Source organism: Mus caroli, chromosome 11, assembly GCF_900094665.2.
Source record: "Mus caroli chromosome 11, CAROLI_EIJ_v1.1, whole genome shotgun sequence".
Classification (NCBI taxonomy): domain Eukaryota; kingdom Metazoa; phylum Chordata; class Mammalia; order Rodentia; family Muridae; genus Mus; species Mus caroli.
In genome coordinates, this window is record NC_034580.1 from 53,982,273 (window position 1) to 53,998,978 (window position 16,706).

Sequence of the window (16,706 nt, forward strand, 5' to 3'; positions counted from 1 at the left end):
AAGACTGACTTCCAGACAACTAGGGTGAGGATCTTATACCCACACCCACAGTGACACACCCATTCCAACCAGGTCACACCTATTCCAACAAGGCCATACCTTCAGATGGTGCCACTCCCTGGTCCAAGGATATACAAACCATCACAGGAACTGAACTCAGATCCTTTGCAAGAGTAACAGGTGCCCTTAACTTCTGAGTCAACTGTCCATCTCTCTAGAGACAGTTTATTAAGAAAGAAAAAACAAGGAAGGAGGAGTGGTACACACCTTTAATCAGCACTCAGAAGGCAAAGGTAGAGACAAGGGGATGACTGTGATTTTGAAGCCAGCCTGGTCTACTAAATTGCAAGTTCCAGGCAGTCAGGGCAACATGCGAGACTCTAGTCTTTAAATAAATAAATAAATAAATAAATAAATAAATAAATAAATAAATAAGCAAGCCATGCAGTAGTGGCACACGCCTTTAATCCCAGCACTTGGGAGGCAGAGGCAGGTGGATCTCTGTTTAAGGCCATCCTGGTCTACAGAGGCTGTTCCAGGACAGCCGGGGCTACACAGAAACTGTGTCTCAAAGAGAACAATAAATTAAAAAATAATAAATAAATAAATATGGATCTATGGTTCTATGTCAGCAATTTCTGTACTATGAGCAGACTTCATTTAAGATAAATATCAATTTATTGGAAAGCAATGTGTCTTACTCGGTGCATTCCACAAAACTTGGTCATCCTGGATCAGCTCAGATTAACATCAAAGGGCTGGCAGTTCACCTCAAGCCTCTGGACCCCATGGACACTTAGGCTGTTAGTCCAGGTGGCTGAATGTGTGTCCCCTGTCTCCACATTGACATTTCAACTGGCAGCAACTGTGATCAGATGGTAAGCAAGCAGCTAATCATTTCTGCTTGCCAGCAGCCCACAGGCAGTGCTATCCACCCAGCTCTGCCCACAGGCCGTGCCCCGCCTCATCTACCCAGCTCTGCCCATTTTTTTTTTTTTTGTTGCTGCTGCTGATCTTTCCAGCTGAACCATGGGAACATCAGCTGCTCAAGTGTCTCCTGGGGACAAGGACAGGTCTCACTCTTCCGTCCTATTGTTGTGACAAGCCTAGACATGACTCTTCATCCTCCTAGGAGCTGTTGTATTGTCTCCTCATGACTGAACTCAAGGGGATGGACATGCTGGGGACTACGGCACATGGAGCTGTAGTCACTGCCTAGAGACACTTCTCCAAAGAGAAACAGCCCTGATCCATGGTCAGAAGCTGCACACTGAACAAGTGGCCTCCCTACCTGAAGGAGCCACTTCCCCTGCTGTGTGTCACCTAGCTTCAGGGTGGCCCCAACAATCTTCGGTAAGAAACCTGCTCAAGTCTGTCCCACCGTGTCAGTCTCTGGGTATGTAACTTGTTTCTCGTAAGTGTTCCACTCCTCATATAACACATCAGAGACTTGAAAATGTCCCTGTTTATAGAGCCCCAGGCAGGTGTGACTTTCATACAGATAATAAAGGAAAAGTAATTTGGGGGGGAAGAGTTTTCACTATGTAACTCTGGATGGCCTTAAACTCCATATGCAGAACAGGCTCACCGCAAAGTCCCAGAGATCTGCCTGTGTCTGCCTTCCAAGTGCTGAGATTAAAGACATGTGCCATCATGTCCAGCCTAAAGAAAATCCCCCTGTGGTAGTTGCTAGGGTGATGTTAAAGAAGCTGCTAATGAGGCTGGAAAGATGGCTCTGTGATTTGGAGCCCTTGCTGCATAATCATGAGGACTGGAATTTGGATCCCAAGCATCCATTTAACAAGCCAGGCATCCTGCAAACGCCTGTAAACACCCTCTTCTGGACTCTGAGTGCACATGTATATATTTACAAGTACTCATACGTGCACACACGCATATTTGCGTACACACATGTGCTTGCACACACATGTACACAAAATTTTTTTAAAGCAATTACTGAGACCATACTGAGAGGTGCGGTGACGATTGTGGTTATAGGTACCCAAACCACAACAGTAAGTAAGGCCTTGCCATCAGGAAAAGAGCTCAGACCTCACCCCAAATATAACCTGACAGTGGGAATTGACAGGAGCAGGGCAGTTGGTGACAGGGAAGGGGACTCTAGCCCAGGCCACCTAACAGGTTCCTGCTGGAGGTGTGCCAGGTGAGCATAGAGCCCCTTGGTGTTCAGTATTCAGGGTGGGGACTCCCCACTAAACTGCCTAGGCAGGGTACTTTCTAAAGCTTGAATTTACAAGGCTGAGCACAGTCAGGGACTACAGTTTGGCCAAGCAGAGAATCTTTATGCAGCTCACTACCAAATCCCTAAATCTAGGCCAGCAGATCTCTACCAATAGGCCTGAACAATGTGCCTGCTTCTGGTTCCAGCTCTGGTCCCAGCGCTTGGGAGGTACAATCAGAAGGATCCAGAGTTCAAAGGCATCCTCATCTATGTAGCAAGTTCAAAGCCAATCTATGCTTCAAAGTCTGAAAGGAAAGGAGGGGCAGTGCTGAACGTGTATCCCCTGGCCAAGATCAGGGCTCAGGCCCTACACTTAAACTTCAAGGCCTTCCTGTCTACCTCAAAATCCTGTAAGGCCATGGATCCCTGGCGGCCCTGGCCTGTGTTGGGACAACCACCTTCACATCAGCCATCACCTTAACCACAATGAGTAATATTTTCTGATTGAGGTCCAGGCAGGTCCCCCATTAATGGACTCCACCACTCAGTTCCCCCCAGGCTACAAGCTTCCTGATTTACCCACCCTGCAGCTGGAATGTTCGCTCCTGGAAGATCATGACTTCCTCTTCCCTAGGCCTGAGGGTGACCCAGCAACCCCTGCCAGCCCTAGGGGAGGACATCGGGAAAGCCAGAACAGGACACTGGCTGGGGGCAACACCCACAGAGTTACGAGGGTCACATTCCTCAGGCCTCACATCAATGTGTCCCTGACCAACTCAAGAGGAATGGGCTTCCCACCCATACAGGGAGAGCAGGAAGGGCAAGCCAGATATCTACCCAGTACCCCAGTGCCCTGGCTAGAGTCACCAGAAGGCTCCCCCTCCATGCCTGCTCTGGCTAGCAGCCATAGCCAGCACCATGTACACGACCCCAGTGAAACTACATGGAACTTGTCTCTTGAGGTATGTTCGTGATGGCTGCAGCCTCTGCCCGGGAAACTTGCTGGACTTTTTGCACCAAACTGAGGGCTCCATGCTCAACAACCCCCACAAGGTTGGCACTGGACTGCTGCCCTGCTTTCATGAGGAGGGGACAATGGATTGGACCCTGAGAGCTCCAGGGAACTAAGGGGCCTACCCTGGCCCCAGAGCCCAGCTTCGACAAGTGCTCTCACCAGCATCTCTCATAGGTCCAGATTCTGCATCCATCAGGAGGGGTGGGAGAGCTGGAAAATTGACCAGGTGGGGTCCCAGGCCCCACTTCCCAGGATGGGGGTAGTTTCCTGTTTTTCTCCTCTTAGGCTTCTTCCCTTCCCAGAGGAAGACGTGAACTGCCCCTATTCTGGGGGTGTCTCTGAACATGCCCCTCTCCACCCTGGTCCTCCATGAACTCTCATGGGCAGCAGCCAGTTGGCTAAGACCGTGGAAACGGATGGTGATGAGACAGAGGCAGTTCCCAACTGATCCTGTGCCAGCAAGGCATGGCTGCCATACAGTGTGGAATAAGGGTGGGCCCTCCAGCCAGGCCACAGGCCTGCTTAGGGACCAGAAAGTGGGGAGGGAGGAGGGCAGTAATAACCATTGCTCACGAGTGTCCAGTGGGGCCTAGGACCTGTGCTTATATCCCAGGCAGAGGGAGAAACTGAGGCATGAAGCTAACTGATTAATAAGTTAGTAAGTGCTAGGTTAGTAGTCGGGTAGCTTCAGCCTCTAGAAATGAAAGAGTTGAGCATCTTAGATCTCATGCAAGCAACAGTGAGAGACCATAGTCCACCCAGCCTGGGGCTCAGAGCTCAGGCATGCGTGCAGCTGTTTCTTCCCAGTAGGACATGACAGTGCCATCCTGACCCAGAGCAACTGAGATCACCACATACTTGAGCAGGACCCTCATAAGATCACCCCATTAACCTTCCTTTGGAGGAGCAGGGGGACTCTTGGGGCTCACAGGGTTATCAAGATCTTCTTACTAGGTCTGGCCCCTTCCCAAGGTTATACAGGAGGGAGAAGGATCCTGGGGAGTTGGAGAGAGAGACTCTTTAACAGGGTAGCTACTTGTGAGTTGCCCACAGGTCTCCCCAGTGGTACAGCTTTTTTTTTTTTTTTTTGAATCATCCATACTGCATGTGGAATTCCCCAATGGTTTAGATGTTTGTAAATTGCTCAGGGGACTTCCTGGCAATGTAGCTGCCTATGGAATTACCCATGTTCCTGAGATAACCCTAACAAACATGTTGTTTCACCGACCTGGGTCTGCAGACCCTTTAGTGTGTTCCTACCATCTCTATCTGGGGTGAACAGGGAACACATGGGACTGTGGTGATATCCACACTGTCAAGGAGCTGGTCTTATAGGCTGGACTTGTGGATGGCACGGAGGTTGGGACTCAGCCAGAGCAGTCCAGTGTTGCCCTGCTAACTAAAGTCAAAGTCTGACATTACTGGGAACCCCTGAGCTTGGTGCAAAGTGGAGGACTCCCAGAGGGCTTCTCCTATGTATGACTTTATCTGGGGAGTTCAAAACCCCTATACCTTCTGCCTGAGGAATGCCTTGGTGAGATTGTAAGTTCAGCTTCCTTTCTCTTGGTAAGAACCTGTTAAGCAAGCAGCTGAGATTCCTGAAATGCCTCCCCTTGCTAATGAGATATATCAGTACCTTAGCCTTTAGCCAACGATCTTTGCCCATCCTGGATTTTCCTATACAGTCCCCCCAATACTACATAACCCTTGACTCATCCTGATTAAAGTTGATGTCTCCCCAGAGCTGATCCTGGAATGATGCTATTTCCATTCGTCCTCATGGGCTGTCCGAAACCGTTGGTCGACTCTGCCCCCTTCATCCTTGTGAGCCGGTGGCTAATGCCCCAGAGGAGAAAGGAGACCCAAATTCAAGGGAACTCTGACTGTAAAGGTGAGACATCGGGACGTAAGTCATCATTGCCAAGGGTCCTTCTTTCCATGGACACAATGTTCGGCTGGGCAAATGCACCGCTTGACCTAGGAAGAATTGTTTGTTGACATCCTAAACTCCATGAACTCAGAATGTGTTTGCATTTGGAGACAGAGCCTCGAAAGAAATGATGAAGGAACTGGGTGTAATGGAACACACTGGGAGGACTGTAGCTCAGGCTACCCTCAGTTTCCTGGACCTCCTGCCTCAAAGTAAAACCCTGTCTCAAAAAGTTTCTTCCGCCGGGCGTGGTGGCGCACGCCTTTAATCCCAGCANTNGGGAGGCAGAGGCAGGCNGATTTCTGAGTTCGAGGCCAGCCTGGTCTACAAAGTGAGTGCCAGGACAGCCAGGGCTACACGGAGAAACCCTGTCTCGAAAAAAACCAAAAAAAAAAAAAAAAAAAAAGTTTCTTCCACCAAGGCAAATGAGGTTGCCAGGGAGGCCCTAATCCAGGCACCATGAGGTCACAGTGGAAAGATGGTGTCTACAAGCCAAGACAAGGGGCATCAGCGTACATGGCACTCAGGTCCTCAGCTTGTAGCCCCATACCTGTGGTAGACCCCAACTCTATCAACAAGGTGCCCATTATGAGGCCATCATAATGGGAGGCCAAGCAAACTGACCGGCCTGCAAGACAGCACTTTGTGTGCTTCCAAGCAGCTGTTGTTAGCCAGATGTGTCCAGAGAAACAGAACTCCCAGAAGCTGCAGTTAGGAGCTGCATACTGTATTCTCTATCTAGCTGATTAAGCAGAGATTTCCCCCCAACAGAAGTTATTCTGCTTCTAGACTCACCCCTGTGGGAACTCTGTGTCTTCCAATATTATGGGAACTTTTGAATGTGACACAGCCCATTTCTTGGCTCAGGTGGGCTTAACCCATGAAGCTGAAGCCAGAAACTCGAAGGCCACTTAGGTCACTCTGAGCTAGTGGCTCCCAGGTTCATTTTCTCAAAACTGGTCACATGTCTTTAATCCCAGCACTTGGGAGGCAGAGGCAGGTGGGGCTCTGAGACTGAGGCCAGCCTGATATACAGAGTGAGTTCCAGGAAGGCCAGGGCTACACAAGGGAAACTCTGTCTCAAAAAAAACAAAACAAAAAACTGATCACACACACACACACACACACACACGATCTTAAGGACAACAGAAGATCAAGCAAAGCTTTATTGAGGTAGTATTGAGGTAGAAAAGCAGCTCCCTACCAGAAAGGGGACTGGAAATGGAGTTTGCCAGGGACTTTGAATGGGTGGGAAATAGGGCAGAGAAGTGCCAGCTCAGGAGAAGCCCATCAAGAAGTTTCAAGGGAAGGAAGAACAAGGGAATGAGGAGAGCCAGGTGGTCAGCCATCATCTTCCAGAGGCAGAGCCTTTGAAAATGCATGGCTCCTGAGATACACTTTCAGGCAATAAACTGTTCTAGGCACACTGTGTGCCCCAAGCCCACTCCAGGATTCATGTGAAGGAGAAGGGCTTTGAGTTACATTTTTAGCTTATAACCCATTTCAGGATTTTTTTTTTCCTCCTCTGGATCCAGCTTCTGCATTCATTGTCTGTTCATTGCTGGAAAACCTGCTACTTTCCAGATGCCTCTTTATAAGACAAGCTCAAGGCCTCTGCATAGTGCCCACTGAGAAATGGGCTCTCCCTGTCTGTAAAAAATGTTCTTAGAAGGGACCTCTTGGGGGCTGGTGAGATGGCTCAGTGAGTAAGAGCACCTGACTGCTCTTCCAAAGGTCCAGAGTTCAAATCCCAGCAACCACATGGTGGCTCACAACCATCCATAATGAGATCTGACTCCCTCCATGTGAGGAGTATGTCTGAAGACAGCTACAGTGTATTTACATATAATCAATAAATAAATAAATCTAAAAAAAAAAAAAAAAAGAAGGGACCTCTTGTCCTCCTCTGTCTAAGAAGGAAACTACCTCACTCTGATCTCTCTCACTAGGCTGGACCATGAGGCCTGAAGACCTGACCATCTGTTCTGCTGAAGTGTATAGTTGTTCACATATTTCATTTAAAATGCAGAGAAGAATGCAGGGCAGTGGTGGCGCACACCTTTAATCCCAGCACTTGGGAGGCAGAGGCAGGTGGAGTTCTGAGTTCGAGGCCAGCCTGGTCTACAGAGTGAGTTCCAGGACAGTCAGAGCTATACAGAGAATCCCTGCCTTGAAAAACAAACAAAACAAAACAAACAAACAAAAAACCCTGTCTCGAAAAACCAATAAAATAAAATAAAATAAAATCCAGAGAAGAACCTGAAGGCTCCAGGAAAACAAAACAATGAATCTTTAGAGGCAAATAGCCTGCTCTGCATGTTACAAGCTGTAGACACCTACGCAGTTCTCAGGACTCTGTAGAGTTACCAGTGTCACTTAAGGATAACTGATTAATGTCCTGGGGGTGTCTGGGAGCATTTCTCTGAGATAAATAGTATTTTAATCAGTAGGCCAAGGAAAGCCTGGTGGACCTTGTCCAGTCAGGTGGCCTAACTAGAACAAACAGGTAGAGCGAGGGAGGGGAGGAGCTGCATTGAGCACACTTGACTCTATGCCCTGCCACCCAGCACAGAGTCCCTGCCCCAATCTATGATGGGCACATCAAATGGGACAGCCCCAAATTCAAATAGCTTGTAACAGGGATGCTTTCTCTGCAGAGATGCTACCAGCTGGACCCCCCTGGGGGAGACAGGGATACGTATGGCTCGGATTTGCCCTCTTTCTGGAGGCTCCATTCACAGCTGGCTTCTGTGGTTTCCTAGGGGTGAAGCTCACTCAGTTGGGGTGGGCGTCTTACCTGGAGGTGAGAGACTCAACTGAAGCTCAGCCTAGAGTCAGAACTTCCTGAAATGGCTCTCCTGGATGTCAGGCACACCTGGGGCTAAGACTCAGCTGAGGGCTAGGGTCACAAAAAGGTGGGGTTCACCTGAAGAGAGGGTTGAGGGGAAGTGGGGCCCAGCTGCAGTAAGGGATCTCTCGAGACCTGGGATCAGGTATTTGGACTCCAGAAGGAGAGGGACTCAGCCTGCTGTATCGGACTGCAATCATGCTGAGGTTAGACTTAGGCTGAGCTGAGCCTGGCTCAGGGACTCCAGGAAGGGATGTGCAGTTGGGGAGAGCAGTGCTGCCCCACCCCTTACAGGAGGCAGCTGGTCACCTAGAGTCTACATCAGGATGGCTCGGGCTAGGAGTGCCTTGTGTCTCCCTATCCTCTGCCCTCCCCTATCTCTTCAAAGTCATCAGCGCTACACACCTCTAGCCCAAGATGAATGGCCTCTGTCCCTGAGCTGCAGGCTGACCTTGTGCCTGCCTGTTCTTTGTTTCTGACATCTGTGCCTCCACCAAGCCCCACCACCCAACCCTGGCCTGCTGCCTGGCACCAAGTGGCACCATCATTGGTCCGATGACCTCCAGGGTTTGGTCTCCAGCTTTCTTTTCCAGCCTGTCCCAGAGGAGGGGGTCTCCTCTCCCAGCTTCCCCAAAATTAATTCAGTCTTTCCCAATGAACTGCTGTGGACACGTTTCCGAATGCTCAGACACAATGCATGGTTACACACACACACACTGGTGCACACTGACCAGTGTGCAATGTGGGCTTAGACACATAAGCACATGGACACACTTGAGTGTAAACAAAAGTTAGTTTTATTTTACTTCCTTTGTTCTAGAAGTTGGCTTTAAAACGGGGAGAAGGGGACAGAAGATAGGGACAGGCCCCCCAGAGCTCTAATTTTCCAACATGGCCAACACCACAGCCCTGGGCCACAGCTTTATGCATCTAAGCAGCAAGGCACAACAGAACTTCCAGGATGTCCCCTAAGAAGGAGTCATACCAAGTGATCTCAGCTCAGAGAGAGGAGCTGTTCTTGGTCCGGGCCTCCTTCGGGTCTTGCTCAGTCTGCCTCAAGTGGGGAGCCAAGGGCCGAGAGTAATCAGTGCTGGCTGCCTGTCCCTGACCTGGGAGTTCTCTGGCTCTGTAAGGGCTGAGGGCGCTACAGAGGAACCCGTTCTGCTGCTGCACTGAGGATAAGCTCAGTCCCCAAAAGGTTCGTGCCAGACACCCCAAATCCTATGGGGAAGCTGCGAGAGAGCCTTGGAAGGAAGGGCTGGAAGGCCCAGCAGAGGGGTCATCCCTGCTCAGCATAGCCTGGAGGGGCAGTCAATTCCTGGGACACAGCTCTGTCCCCATACCCTCAGGGGTCACAAATAAGACCCTGGTCACTCCCCTTCCTATCCCGCAGGGAGGTACCTGAGCCAGCACTCCTAAGGGGCTTCAGCTCCCTCTTTTAAAGACCCCTAACGAGGTTTGCCAGAGATCACTGGTTGAGGGCACAAAGATTTCCACTGAATCCTCATGCCAAGCCCTCCCTGAGCTCTCCGCAGGGCCCTCAGATCCACACGGTGGCCTTGCCGTCTCTGCTGCCTGTACTGCCCTTCTCAGAGCCAGCCCTGGGCTTAGTGGCCAGCTGTTCCTGAGCTCCCGGCCGGCCCTGCTCCCCAACGGTGCCCCCCGACGTGGCGCTGCCGGTTCCGGAAGCTAGGCCGCCCGCCCTGGGTGCCCCCCGAGAAGTTGCATTGAGCCCTGCGCACGGCGGACTGTCGCGGTCCGCGGAAACCGCCGCCACCGCCGCCCCATCGCGCAACGCCTGCAGTGCCAGGTTCGCCAAGTTCTGGTCGTGCGCTCGCGCGCGCTCAGCTGCACGCACCACCAGGCTGTAGTCTGGAGGGCAAGCCAGGCCGGCGGCCGCGGCCGGGAAAGCGCAGGGCGGTGGGCGCGGCGTGGGGCCAGGACCCGCCGCTGAGGCTCCCCGACGGCCACGCACAGCATCCTGCGCACTGCCGAGACCCAGGTGCGCCATCTCACAGAGGTTAAGCAACAAGCATAGACAGCTAACCACGTACATGACCAGCAAGAAGACCGTCTTCTCGGTCGGCCGCGACACGAAGCAATCCACTACGTGGGGGCACGGCTGGCGGCTGCAGGCGAAGAAGGGTGGCACCTCGAAGCCGTACAGTAGGTACTGGCCCACCAGAAAGGCCACCTCGAAGGCCGCCCTAACCACCAGCTGAGCCACGTACACACGCATCAGGCCCTCCCTCTGGATGCGCCGCCGCCCGTCGTGCTGCCCGGCCGGGCCAGGAGTGACCACCGTCTTGCCATCACCTCCGCCCCCTTTGGCAGCCACATCCTCCGCTCGCTCCTCCTCCGTGTCTTCTCCGGGGCCCTCAGGCGCCCCCGGCTCCTCGTCCTCATCCTCCTCTAGAGCCAATATGGGCTCCGCCTCTCCCAGATCGGTGGTGTCTGGCCAGCCAGGTGGCGGCGGTGGCAACTGAGCCCTGGGCAAGCGCCGGAGGCCAGGGCGACGTCGGAGAGCGCGTCTGCGCTCCTGTTCCGAGGCCCGCGCCAAGCGGTGGACTGCATAGCCCAGGTACATGACAGAAGGTGTGGAGATGACCACTATCTGGAAGACCCAGAAGCGCACATGAGACAGGGGCGCAAAGGCGTCGTAGCAGACGTTGTCACAACCCGGTTGCCGCGTGTTGCAGGTGAACTTGGATTGCTCATCTGAATAGATGGACTCACCACCGACGGCTGTCAACACAATGCGGAAGACCACCAGCACAGTGAGCCAAACTTTGCCCACGAAGGTGGAATGATTGTGGATCTCCTCCAGCAGCCGCGTCAGGAAGCTCCAGCTCATGTTGGTCATGGGAGCAAGCAGGTGAGACCTACAGGCATGCATGCAGGTGGTCAGTAGGGACACAACTGGGAGCTGCTGAGCCCAGAGTTGTGGAGCCTGCAGGCTTATCCAGCAGCTGTCTACTTAAACACCCCAGATGACCTTGAGCTCACTACATTACAGAGGTCTCCTGCCTCTGCATTCACATCCTATGTGCTAAAGATGGGGACCGAGAATCTTCCATTGATCCTGCCCTTCCTGTCTGCTCTCTCCTAAAGATCTCCAAGAAAGCTTCAACTTGTAGGAAGTGCACCTTTGTCTCAGGCCCCTAAAGCCATAAAGCCATTGTGCTGCCTTTATTGGCAGAGAGGGGGAACAGGGACAGCACCAGCCTGGCTCAGTCCCAATTGGATGCCATCCTGCTAGGACTTGCCCCAAGCCTGCCAGCCACTCAGGCCTTTTCAACCTCTACTGCATCCCAGCCTTTGTGGTCAGAACCCATAGTCTTGAGGCTCCATCATCCCTCAACCCCAAACCTTCGGCCCCCAGCCCTCCCCAATGCTTTAGCTTCCCATTCCAGCAGCACCAGTCTTTGTCCTTCCACACCCCGCACAGCAGCTCTAGGGGGCCCTTCCATTAAACGATCCTCCCCAAGCCCTTAGCCTGTCTGCTACCCCTCTCACCCCTCCCACTGCTTAGAGGCCATCCAGGGCTCTTTCATCTAGCCCCAGGTCCTAGTCCCCTGGACTGTCCCAGGATCTGTCCAGGCAGGACTGGTGAGGCTGCAGACTGATACATGACAACACTTGGGCACCTGTGAACCTCAGAGATGACAATATTCAGACCGACTCAACTCAGTCTGGAAGATATGTGTCAGAGAAAGGCCCTGTGTTTCCCTCGTGCACACCCTCCCTCGTCACAGCACCCACGGAGTTACTACCTGCTCCTGGGAAAGTATGGGGCAGGAGTCCCCCAAGCATTCAACACTGACACTTCTGGCTCCCTCCCCTGGCAGGGCCTTGGAGATAGCAGCAGCAGGTATGGACCAGCATCAGGACTGGTGGCTCCAGAGCTCTTTATGTAGCTAGGGCCTCTCCCCTCAGGGCAGGAAGAGGGGGCAGCCAGCAGAACAACAGGGGTTCCTGAGGAAATGGCCCCACATCCTCACATCTGTGCATCCCCTCTTGGGACGACATGTGTGTAATCAGAGACGCACACTCTCATGTGAACACATGCATGCACATGCAAGCTTGTGTGTCTGTGTTATATATGCAAATATTCACACGCACATACACTCATGTGTATGTGCTGTGTAGCTACCCTCATGTGCACACAGGTACACATCTGTAGACACACACTGTACACTCATATGCGTGTACATGCCCTCAGAGACAAATGTATGCTCAAGGATGTAGACATTATAAATACACGTGTGCACACACACACTGGCACCCACATACTCATATACACCAATATTCATATACATTTATTCACACACTCAACCACACATGTGAAGACTCAAGACTTACACAATCAAATGCTCACAAATGCTCATTCATAAAGAAGTGTGAGCTCAGGCACACATGTGATGCACACATAAGAACATGAGAGTAGATTCAACTCTCTTCCCTCAGCTTCAGTCAGTCCCCCAACCTGAAAGTTCAATCATTGGAGCCTAAGGCTTACCAGTGCAGACACAGGATGGTCTGGGTAGACCTGCCTGGCAGTGTGGAGTATTTAATAACTGAATCTCTGAAAAAGCCTTGCTTGACAACTCGCCATTTCTCTCCGGCATACCTACTCCTGTCGCAGTAGCTGATCAGCACTGGAGTCAAGATGTGTACAGGCAACAATGGAGACACTGTAGCTTAGCCCTGGGCTGACTCTGTCCCTGGGTGGAAGGACCTGTCACTCAAAGCCTGCATGCAGTCACAGCTATTCACTCTTTAGAATGGCACGAAGATGTGCTATGCTTGTAGAGCTAACCTGGGCTTGGGCCATGTACAGGGGGAGCTTCCGGTGAAACCTCTAGCCTATAACTCTCTTGCCTAGCCTTGGCACTGACACACCAGCAAGTACCTTAAACTACAGAGGGATCAGACCCATATGTCAATCTCTCCTTCAAAGGGACCTGTCCACTCTCAGACTGCTTTACATGTGTTGCTGTCTCCTGAACATCTTAGTGTACCAGCAAACCCTGAAACCACCCACACGTGCTATCTGCACAACTTGGTACCAGATTGTCACTTGCTTTCTAGGTCCTAGCTGCTTCACTCTCCCTATAAACTTGGCTCATGCCCACTGGGGTACCTTAGAATGCACACGGAGATTACCCCCATTGCCCTTCAATGACTTTTTTAAAAGACAAGGTTTTATGTAGCACAGGTGGACTTCAGACTCCGTATGTATCAATTTGTAAGAGTTATGATATCCTTGAACTCTCCATCATTCTCCTTCTGCCTGACAAGTGCTGGGACTTTCAGGCATGTCTATGCTCTCAGCTCCTCCAGTGACTTCTGACTAGGGCACATATCAGGGTCCCACCTAGTCACTGCCCCAAGTGCCCTGCCCATCCTCAGTTGGCTCCTGCTACTACATTCTCTGCTGTGCTGGAGCTCCCACCTGCCGCCTTTCCCTGACTTCATAGACACAAGCAAAATCACCTGGCCATACAAGTTTTACACACACGCACTGGAGGTGGGGGTGGGGGAGGAGCAGGGAGGACAGACAGAGAATTATTCATACTCAACACTCTAGTCTGCCTATCAGATGCTTCCCAATCACTATAAAGGTTAATTTTCTGACACCATCATGAGCTAGGGACTCTAGAATGCATTTGTGTTTAGCTGGTAGAGGCGGACTCGGACTCTCACAGAGGTCACTTACAGATACACCGTGGAAACCTGTGGTGTGTGTATGATCTCTGGCTGTGTCCTCTGAAAGGCCCTGGCTGTGGAAACACGTGAGAAGTGCAAGCATTTCTGACATGGGTATGTTCACACTGCCTGTAGTTCTAGTGCTTGGGAGACAGATAGGGAGATTGGAATTTCAAGGTCATCCTCTGCTACACGGTGAGTCAGATGTCACTGAGACCCTTTCTCAAGCCCCACTCACAAAACAAAGACCCTATCTAGGTCCTGGGTTCTGGGCGTGCGCCACCACGCCTGGCCTCACTTCTCTTTCAATAAAAGGAACTTCGAATCCCTGGGGGAAGTAGCTGATCAGAAGGCTAAGGAGGGAAACAAGAGTGTGGAGAAAGCTCAAAGAGGAAGAATGTGCTTACACACTCACACACACTGATAGGTGGATTGCTTACACTGACACTGTAACAATTCAACCAGTAGACTAAGGAAAGTAGAATCACAGACTGCAGCTTTGGTTACAGATACCCCAGATAATAACAACTGCACCCATGAATAACCAGGCTGATGACTGGAGAACCATCCCATCTCTGTGCAGAGGAACTCTGAGATGGGACATACAGTTAAGGGGAGCACACACCCACTCCAGCAGCCACATGTGGGTGGCAACATCATATCAGAGGACAGCATGAAATGGGGACTTGTACCTTTGCAGTGACACCTGAGCCCTATGACTCGTCATCATGGCTGTTGATACCACCTATAAAGACAGGCTCAACACCCCCATAGTATTCTTTCTGAAACCCATAACCCCAACAAAGCAAGAGAAAACACAGGCCAGTTTCCAAGAGGGCACCCTGAAAAATACCCAAGTAGTATTTAAGTAGCCATGGGCAGCTAAAACAAGGAGACTAAGAGGTGCTGTGGTATCAGGAGGGGCAAGGGAATGTAGGAAACAGACAGACTGCAGCTTTTCACTAACAAAGGCAGCACTAGAATTTATTATGGTGATGTGTTTCATGCCAGTATGGAATGGGAAATGAGGTCCTCCAGGATCTTTTCTGTACTGTTATCTCCTCTGTTGTAAATTTAAACATGTTGAAGATGTAGGACTCTACCACAGAGGTGTGGCACCCAGCAGAAACTACCAACCTCCCTCTTTGACCTGTGAGGCCTTCTTCACCAGCACCCAAGTCACATTCCTGGTAGTTCAATAAGGCATAACTTCTTCAACTTCATACTGTGGGGACCAGAAAAACAGATGGGCTAGCCTGCACCTACCTGGTGTAAGAGTCACAACCCTAAGTCTAGACAACTCCTACAGGTTGAGCCTTCAGCTAAACTGCATTCCAGAAACGGAGCGCTAGCCTGAGTAGGCAACCCCCTCCCACTCTCCATGCCTTCCTTTGGCATTGCCCAGAGTGCACACGTGTGCCCAATTTCTTGTGGAAAGTCCATACTCACCCTGGTCCTTGTTTCTCCAGTCCTGCCAGCCCCTCCACAGCTGAGCCAGGTTCCCCTCCCCATTTCTAGAAATCACTTCCCAGCTGGGTCCACAGACACTGTCCCATACAGAGCCAACTCCAGCCAGCAGGCCCTCCAAAGTGGATCTTCTCCAACCTCCCCGTCCTTGGACCCTCCCCTTTTGGCTGCTCATCCTCAATATCTCCCTCTCTGCAGTCCCTAGACACAGAAGGTAGGTGGGAAGGAAGCACTTAGAGCGAACTGCTGTGGCATCCCGAAGACTTCTGTGCTGGCTACGGGGCCACACTAACACAGCAGCAGTTGTGTAGGTCCAGCTGCTGAGAGGGTCTGCTTGGTAGCAGGCAAGTGGATAATGAAGTTTCTTCAGTTTCAGTAGACTGGGCCTGGTGCCCATACTGATCCCTGGGACACACTACAACTGGCTGGGGTGGACTGACCCATCTTAAGATGGTCTGAAGGGTCTCAGCTGCTGGGGGAGGTACTAAAAACACCCAAGGCTCTCCGGTTTGTTCCCATCTCCCTCTACCATGGGTCTAGTTACCCCAAAAGAGCCACAAAGCCAGCTGAAGCCAAGCTAAAGGACACCCTGAGGGTCCCTTAATACAGCAAGACAAGATCTGGCCAGAGACTCAGTGAGTCTTCCAGGGTGGCATCTGGCACCACCTGTGACACACCCCACATAGCCTGAGAGGGGATGCAGGAACCTGGGAACCTCCACCTTAGCAGTAAGGAGTACAGACCAGTCAAGGTCCAGCCAGTCTGCAGCCCCAGCAGTACCCTCCCTACCTTCTCCAGGCTGGAAATGCAAACCTTCGGCTGAGCCCCTCCACCTGCCGGCTGGATGCTGATCCTCTCTAAGGGCATACTGTGGGGCTAGGGCCACCTCTCGCCACCAAGCACAATGGGGGATGGAGGAGGGGCCCTCAAGGGCTCCATTGTTCCCCCTAGGGTCTGAATCCATGATTGTCCCTGGGGGTGGAGCAGCAGGGATCTAGACAGGCCTGCTGGTCTCCCCAGCCTCCACTTGAAGTCCAGGCAGTTCTGGCTCACCCTTCTAGAGAAACATCTGCAGTTTTGGAGGCAGCCCAGGACGTCCCAGTCTCCCTGGCTACTTCTGCCTGGGTACCTGCCTGCCCTCTTCACACCCACATCCAGTTAATACCCCCAAGTCTGCCCCAGGAGCAACCTCACCTGGAGATGCACAAGGCAGAGCTGTGGCTGACCACCGGGTGGGGGTAGCTGGCAACAACCACTGCCCTCCCTGCTGGGATTGCTCTCTTGGGCGGAGCCAGCAGCCTGGGCCGGGAGCCCAGAGGAAGAGGGAGGACAGCAGGACCAGACACTCAGAATGTCTCATCGTGGACAGGAGGGGAGGGACATCTCCCTCAAGAATGCTGCACCCTGCTACAACCTCTAGAGCTCAAAACTTGGGATCTTTACAAAAGGCCCAGGACTCTGCCTGCCTACCAGCCCTAACAGGGTTCACTTGCCCTTCCTTGTGTTGGCTGGCTATACCCAAGGACAAGAACACACAGCACCCACAGGTCCAGGG

At 51.9% G+C, this 16,706-nt stretch overlaps 1 protein-coding gene across 2 annotated transcripts; it reads right to left on the minus strand.

The window, feature by feature from the left end:
* Positions 1–8,749: 8,749 nt before the first annotated feature.
* Positions 8,750–16,402, minus strand: Gjc2 (gap junction protein gamma 2). Of its 2 annotated transcripts, none has more exons than XM_021177983.1 (2): positions 16,346–16,402; positions 8,750–10,857 (listed from the first exon to the last, which is right to left on the minus strand). In XM_021177983.1, the coding sequence occupies exon 2, from the start codon at positions 10,836–10,838 to the stop codon at positions 9,516–9,518; it is 1,323 nt and encodes a 440-aa protein (XP_021033642.1). In that variant the 5' UTR covers positions 10,839–10,857; positions 16,346–16,402; the 3' UTR covers positions 8,750–9,515. The 2 variants fall into 2 exon arrangements, with proteins under 2 accessions (XP_021033642.1, XP_021033643.1); XM_021177984.1 differs by lacking the exon at positions 16,346–16,402 and adding an exon at positions 15,941–16,021.
* Positions 16,403–16,706: the final 304 nt, after the last annotated feature.

Excerpts from the sequence above, each read along its gene's own strand:
- Gjc2 (XM_021177983.1), bottom strand. The coding sequence starts at position 10,838 with ATGACCAACATGAGCTGGAGCTTCCTGACGCGGCTGCTGGAGGAGATC.